The 8,049-nt window shown below is 37.2% G+C and overlaps 1 protein-coding gene across 1 annotated transcript in view; it reads left to right on the forward strand.

Annotated features, from left to right (window-relative positions):
* Window positions 1-7,822, forward strand: part of LOC147325607 (uncharacterized) — a 121,846-nt gene extending 114,024 nt beyond the window's left edge. The window contains exons 67-68 of the mRNA XM_086300183.1: window positions 592-774; window positions 3,318-7,822. Coding sequence (XP_086156309.1) covers window positions 592-774; window positions 3,318-3,467 — 333 coding nt within the window. The 3' untranslated portion in view covers window positions 3,468-7,822. The remainder of the gene's footprint in view (window positions 1-591; window positions 775-3,317) is intronic.
* The last annotated feature ends 227 nt before the right edge of the window (window positions 7,823-8,049 follow it).

The following is an 8,049-nucleotide window of genomic DNA, read 5'->3' on the forward strand; positions in this document are numbered from 1 at the left end:
CAACCTCCCAACAACAAACAGGAAGTGAGATAACTAAATGGGGAAAACACAGACATGACTGGACTAAATACAAGGGAAAAGACACAAGAGGATGAAACACTGGGAGAAGAGCTAAAGTCTAAAGCATGGATATCAAAAATAAGGCCCTGGGGCCAGAGTCAGCCTTCTGAAGACATTTGTTGCCATCAAAGATCATTTGATGCCTTTCTTTTTGTTAAATAAAAATGTATTTTATGCTTGAGTAAATAAAACACCCTCTAAAACACTGATATTCAGTTGTTACTGGACACATATACATTGAGTTCATCGAACTTGATTTGCTGAAACAGTCGCCTCCTGGAGCTGGGACTGCAGGTTCCACTTGAGCTTGTAAATATGGTTAGAAACCAAAATAATGATCTAAAATAGGCTAAACAGCTGGAAACACCTCACATTACACAAAGAAAACAGGAGATGATAACAATAATAATAATGCATTTATATTACCACACATATAATTAATGTATTTTTTTTTTCAGTTTTCCTTCTATTTAGTGTCTTTGGCCTGATTTATAATAAAGCATTTCTGATAACTCTAATATGTTTTTATAGTTTTATTATCAAGGTGCTAATGTGGTCCAGATGCGCTTTCTGAGATTGCACAGTGGCACAGCTGTACAGAAGGTTACCTACTCCTGCCACCCAGGACACAGACTGGGCCCGGCCTACCGAGATGTCAAATTCCTCACTGACTCAAGGACACAAAGTTACCTTGGAGCAGTTCAAGATTGTGTGGTATGTAACAGAACTACTGAAAAATATCTTCCTATTTGACTTTTTTTCACCTCCTTTTTGCCAGATTTGCAAAAGGTTGGACAGATTAACTCAACATGGGCAGGGTGTAGAAGGACATAAAGCTCTGTTAATCCAAGATAGTTTGGAAGGAATTCCCAAAGGCCCAAAATAAAAAAAATTTATTAAAAAGTGAGAAAAATATCTGGCATCTGTATAAATGTAGTAGTTATCTGTAAGAGGAGTGAAGATATTTGAAGATACCACCTTTATACAAAACAAAAAATAAAATACTGTGTACTGTACTGAAGATCCTGAATGTTTTATATGTAAGTAAATGGCATGTGGTTTGTGGAGCTCAATGTGCAAAAAATACATACAGTTTTCAAAAATCAGGACTTGCTTATTAAACAAAGAAAAAAGAAGAAAAGTAGTTTCATGTAAAATGGCATAAATGTGTCAGTCTGCTATCAGTTTGTGACTGAATGGGGTCAAGTTGGCAATTAAATGCAATCTGTTTGTGAGAACACAGTGATTAACTGTGATGAATTGGCAAAAAATCTGTATCGATCTGCGTATTAGCTAATTAGATTTAAAGTACAGCCAAAGCATCACAGATTTGAGACAGAAATTCCAAAAAACCTTCACAAATAGGAGTTTGGTTACTGCAGTCGTACTGAAGCTGTATTTTTTGGTCCTGTTTATGCGTACATGTCATTCTGTCACTCTGTGTGTAAACACAATACCTTTAAAAGTTTTAAATAAATTCTGATACAACTTTATTCAAGTGTACAGTGGGGTCATCCGTTCAAAATTGGCTTACAATACAATTTAATTTATATAGCACATTTAAAAAACCACAGGTATGCCAAAGTGCTTCACAGAACGAGTTAGAGCAATAATAAATACAAATACAAATAAAATATACTAACAGGCGGGTGACATAACTAACCAATAATACACCAGGCATAGTAGGCACAACCCGAAAGGCTGAAGGTTAAAACATTATTAATAAAGCGAAAAAGATAACTTACAGTACACCAAAAATGCGGGCTCTAGGAGGCGGGGAAAGCAAGGCTAAACAAATAAGTTTTTAATCGAGATTTAAAAGATTGAATTGAATCAGACACCCGAATAGCTAGAGCAGTGGTTCTTAACCTGGGTTCGATCGAACCCTAGGGGTTCGGTGAGTCGGTCTCAGGGGTTCAGCAGAGCCTCCGCTGCGACATGCATGGCTCATTTTGTGCACCATTAAGAAACATATGTATGTCTTGAATTCGAAAAAAATCGTATTTTATTTTTCACTAAAGAGGGGTTCAGTGAATGCACGTATGAAACTGGTGGGGTTCGGTACCTCCAAAAAGGTTAAGAACCACTGAGCTAGAGGGAGGTTATTCCAGAGGTAGGGTGCGACAGTGGCGAATGCGCGGTCACCTCTGGTCTTGAGCCGAGATCTAGGTCGCACCAGGAGCATTTGGCCTGCTGATCTAAGCGCTCTCCCAGGGATATAACAGCTGAGGAGATCCGTAAGATAGCTGGGCGTGGTGTTACTTATGATTTTAAAAGTGAGCAATAAGATTTTAAAATCAATACGAAATTTAATAGGGAGCCAGTGCAGGTCGGAAAGAACTGGAGTAATAGACTCAAACCTGCCAGTTCCAGTTAAAAGACGCGCTTACAACCTTCAAGGTCAACTTAATGATTTATTGGTTGAAACTTGGCAAAAGGTTTAATAACTTAGAAACTATGATTCTTACAGTTGTGGTGTGTCAACATATAGAAAGTACCATGTAAAGATTTCAATTATTATGTCACATTTGACCTCAAGGTCAATAGGTTGACCTAAAAGGCCAAAGTGATAATAACGCTATATCAAGTATTTTAAAACTGTTTCTTACAGTCATTGTTTATATTGTCAACATGTAGGCGTATAGAGAATGATATATGAGGATTCTAAATATCGCAATATTTTATCATGACTTTGTTCTGTACATTACAATTACAGGTTATAATCATTTAAAAACACAACAGTTTGAATACATGTACAATGACCCTGAATAAGATTTACTTTGGGTTTTTTTTTTTTTTTAAAACAAAGTAAACTTCCTGATCAAAACCTTTTTTTCACTTAATATTTATGACTAAACATTTAAGTGAATTTTACTAAACAATTAAAAGAATGCTACAAATATAATATATTCACATAAATAAAAATAGTAAAAAAAATATTTATATTCAAAATGATATCAGGTAATGGGTTTCAACTGGGAAGATAAGAAAAGGCTGCACTTTTTAATGCAATAAAAGTGCATTTCAATACTATTCCCTTAAAAGTAAATATTGGTCCGAGACTGAGCTGTGTGGGTGGGGGGTTGCACTCTCGCAGTTATGCTTGTTTCTTTGATCTTAACAGAGAGAGTTTATGTATGTATGTATACCATTTATGTATATTCAATTCAAGAGAAAGAGAAACTTATCTAAAGCTGATCTCTACTTAGGGTTTACTACTGTAAATGTTCAAATGTAATCTATTTTTGGTTCATCAGCCTGGAGAGGAGATGGAGTCTGGTCCTCGGGAGTCTGTGCTGGAGTTTGAGGACCTCCATCTCCTTCCTCTGAGAGACGTGGCACTAATGGGAGGAGGAAACGCGACATACCAGTTTGGCCTCACTGTTGGACCTGTGTGTTTCAGCTAGAGGTGGGAGAAAACTGTACCATCCCGGAAGACTCTCAGGTCCAGGACACAAACTCTCTTTAAATCATGGACAAGTGGAACCTTCCAGTCTGTGAAGTTTTTGCTTCTTTATCCTCTAGTGTTGGAGGATTTTATCCCTCAAGTTCAGTGACTTTGTATGACTGAATCTTTGAGGCCAATAGTGCCCCCAGGCTTTTTTTCACGGAGAAGGCAATTTCGTTTACAGAGACATTAAATAATTTAAGTGTATGTTTTTTTTTTAGTTTTTTTTTTACAAGCATCCTTTATACAGTGTTTTGTTTTTTGTTATGCAGTTGTGCAGGGATAGTGTTACAGCTTGCTCACTGTATATATAAAACGTCAGACTGTCCTCACTGATGTCTATAACAATGTGTTCTTTACAGGGACACGGCTTCTGGTGTCCCATAGGCCTGTAAAGCTCTCACTGTAAATCCACTGTTCTAGTACTGTAAGTGAACCTAGGTGTCATTTTTCTCAAGGTGCTAATTTTATTCAAAAGACCACCATTTATTTAATACAAAAACCAATAGAAAGGGACAGTTATGTTACTTGATTTTACCTGTCTGTTGTCAACAAGACCAACTGTCTTCATCTCTTGAAATACAAATTATTGTTTATTGTTTTCAATGTTTAATGTTGCTATGTTTTTTTTTGTTTCCTTTCTTTAAATTTGTCTCAGGTATGACTACACATGTTGGCACTGAATCCGATGTTGCCACTCTGTTGTCCAGTTTTGTAGTTTGGCCTTTAAACCAAACCTAGAAAATCTTGATTTCAAACATTGGATAAATACACATAATCCAACAGTGATTTACTAATGGTAAATGAAAACATAATATGTGATTGTCCACCCCTCATCTTGTAGCTAGAGATACTCACCAGAGAACTAAATGTGATGCAGCACGAGAAAAGACCAAGTATCATGGCTGTGCACAGAAACAGCCAAGAAACAACCAGACTTTCTAATATTTCCCATGTTTATGATCACTGCCTGCAAATATCTCTCAAAACAATATCTGTGAAATGCATTTTATTCAAGAGTTTAATATGCATAACTTTGCATATAAGCAACACACAGTTTTGGTCCACATGCTCATCCAGCAAAGCTCTCGGCTACAAGGGGGAAATCCTCACTCAGCACAGCCGTATGGGGTGAGTTGGCCAGCCAGCCAGTGAAATGTCATCTCTGTTGTGGGCAAAAGACCTGCAACTGACAAATAAAGGCTATCTCATCTCATCTCATCTCAAATGTGGCCCTTTAGCGATGCTGGTGGCTTTTCTGACTTGTGGCGGCAACGCTGTGTGGCTTGTGATCCATTGGCAGTCGCTACAAGTGACTGTTAATCTATTTGCATCATTACTGAAGTAGAATAATTTACAGAACGGATACAATTTCAAATAGAAAATAAAGATAGATAAATGTTTTTGGACGCTAATATAGAAGTTTTTAAATTTTAGGAAACCAAAACCTTAAAAATCTTGGACAAATGTGTATTTCTCCACAGCTGAAAATAGCTGGGAAAAAAGTAATTATTAACTCCAGATTCATTTGTGGTTGTGCATAGTATCATGGTGGCATAAAAATTGTAGCGCCCGTATGTCTCAGGTAATTCCTCAAAGTTTTTTTTCTAACAGAATTCCACTTCAGTTTAGAGAAAAGCATGATTGGTGTAATGACAGTTCTTCTTTTGGCTGCTTAGGTGTCACCCCAGTGGATCATCTTCCTCCATCTCTAGCTCTCCTGTCACAGCAACCCTCTGCATGTCCTCCTCCACTATATCCATGAACCTCCACTGAGGTCAACTTCTTTTCCTCCTGCCTTCAGGAGCATCTTCAACATCCTTTGTCCAGTGTCCCTCCTTTTCACATGTCCAAATCATCTCAGCCTCACCTCTCTAACTTTGTCTCCAAACCGCTCAACCTGAGCTATCTTTCTGATGTACTCATTTCTAATCACGTCCATCCCGGCAAAAATCTTAACATCCTCAAATCCTGAAATCTGCCTTCTGTCATCTGTCTTTCTGTCAGTGCCACCATCTCCAAACCATGCATCATAGGTTTCACTACCACGACCATTAAATTTTGAGAAGATGTTTCCGCATCCAATAACTAAGTAGATAATTAAGTAAATAAACAAATTAGTAGTACATTTTGAATTGGGTTACACCTTGGAAACCATACAGGAAAAAAAAAACTAAATTGTCAGACAAAAGTGGGTAATAATCCAATACAGTTTACCATCACATAGACTGCATGCAATGAAAGCCTGCAAAGATATGACTGGTCAATGCAACTACAAGTGGAAACCAGAGCTTTCAGTACCAATCCCTTGGTACATTCTATATATTCATATAGAGATTACCAGCCGTATTAAAGTTAATACTGGTTTCCAGCTCCATATTTGTAATTCATGTGCTTTACGACAGCAGCTTTGCATGATTCACAGTTGGAAAAAAATCCTTATTTACCTGACACTGATCCTTTGTGCAGCCTCAAACAGACTGTTTTGATTCCTTTCCCTTTAAGCCAGCTTTGTTGTGATTGGCTGTCCCTTGCAAACAGAATGTTCTGACAGCAAGTGGGTGGGTCTTCAGTGCTCACATCCAGAGCTTTGACTCAAAAATGACCATATTAATATTTATTCTGTCTTTGACATCACAGATCCAGTATAAGTAAAAGAAAAACAAAACGTAATCTAAGCATTTACAGCTCTCTCTAACACGTAGACCTTTTTTTTTTTTAAGAAATTACCATTTAATTTAAAAAAATTTAATCCACACTAGGTCTAGAAATATCCTGATTATCTAACTTACTGTTTGAAAGAAATCTCCGTCCCGGGTCATCCGTGGATCGGGTTTTCCTCCGAGGCGTGGGCACCTATAAGCAGAGTTTTGTCTTTACCCTATAAGATTCAAAATTATTCAAAGTAACACTCAGGTATGCCGTTCAGCAGGTTAGTTACGACGTCGGGAGTAGCTTGGGAGAACAAGGAAACACAGACTGCTTCAGGTTGCCTTCCCAAACCAACTCAAAGGTTTATTCATCATACAACAGTTTATATAGAGGAAAAAGGTTCGTGTGTCAGCAGATTCTCAGTTCAAACCGGTACAGACCAAATAAGGAAGCGTCTTCCTGCCCTCTGAGCAAAGAAGTATCCTTTGTATAGTTTATCAGTTCAGCTACAATTTATGATTATCCCAGCAAAATACACTCCTAGACATAGAATACAGAGTTCTTTCATTAGTGAATTCTGAAACAAACCACCTGGCCTTTAACAAGCCTTTTTCTAAGAGATAAAGAAGGGAGGATGGGAGTAAGGAAGTGATCTCTGTGGTATTTTCGACCTTGAGGTACCAGCCTGTGATTCTTACACATTAATTCTTGGGTCACAGAGAAAGAGAAAAACAACTAGTAAATGGGCCTTATTGAGTAACAGTTTTCCTGTATAATATCACTATAAAACAATATCCTGTAAATGCTACCATGGTATCAAAATATCACAACACTGTTTTCCTCCATTTTCTTTAATGTCTTGGACAAAAAACTGCTGGAATCTGACAATCTGTCACATTTTAAATAAATGTTTCATATCCTTCTCCCCCACACATGTAGTCCTACATCAGAGTTTTTACCCTTTTAACATGGGAAATGTGACATTCAACAATGTGAGAAGTGTTATGCAAACCAAAAAGTGAGACTAAACACATATAACCAGTAGTAGAGTAGTACCCTGACCCTGCTAAGATTCTTTGACTCACTGTTAAACAAAATTACCCACTTAGCTTTGAGAAATTTCTGTTTACCTGAATTTATTCCTTATTCAGTCTGCAAAGTGCTTGGGTCCAGTGGCAGGAGGAAAATCTCATAGCTACTCTACAGAATTTGTGCTTGTGTCCCAGAGTCGGTCAGCTGTGAGTGATGAGCAGTGTGCTGCAAAGTGTGCACGGAGAGTAAGATGTCAGGGAGTTGGTGGTGAGAGCCCAAACAACATCAGTCCAACTGGAGAACTAAAAAAAACATCATTCTCAAACCAAAGTCTGCCGGGAACCAGAGAGCCAGAAGTCAACCAGATGAATTACAATTAAACATCTCAGTCACATTTGTTTCATTCTGGCTTTGTGTTAAATATGTAATATTTTCTTTTTTGTATTTAGATTTTATAATAGCATTTTATATGATTGCCTTAGCTGGCTGAGACTGATCATTCTTACTTTGCTTGTTTTGTAAAATTATCACTCTTAAAAATATGAAACAAAATGCTGGGCATCTAACTTGTGTGATCCCTCCATCAACTTGTTCAAAGTGTGTCAGCTGAATTAAAAAAATACATATACATAACCAAATATTGTCTCAGTTCAATTTTATTATTGTAAGTTTTGGAATTATTTGGTCAGTGAAAACCATCCAACATATTTTGAGTGTTTTTGATGAAACTAAGGTAGGAAGCTATAATTCTTTGATATATGAGAGTGTTAGAGGACTTACTAAACAAACGTATCTGACTTGACAGCATTAAAAAAGTGAAATTAAATGTTTAATAATTTTTGTGCTCAACCAAACAG

The sequence above is a fragment of the Aulonocara sp. 'chitande type north' Nkhata Bay genome, linkage group LG7 (genome assembly GCF_057382095.1).
Source record: "Aulonocara sp. 'chitande type north' Nkhata Bay isolate Kocher_YH1m ecotype deep benthic linkage group LG7, A_spYH_male_GT1.1, whole genome shotgun sequence".
NCBI lineage: Eukaryota > Metazoa > Chordata > Actinopteri > Cichliformes > Cichlidae > Aulonocara > Aulonocara sp. 'chitande type north' Nkhata Bay.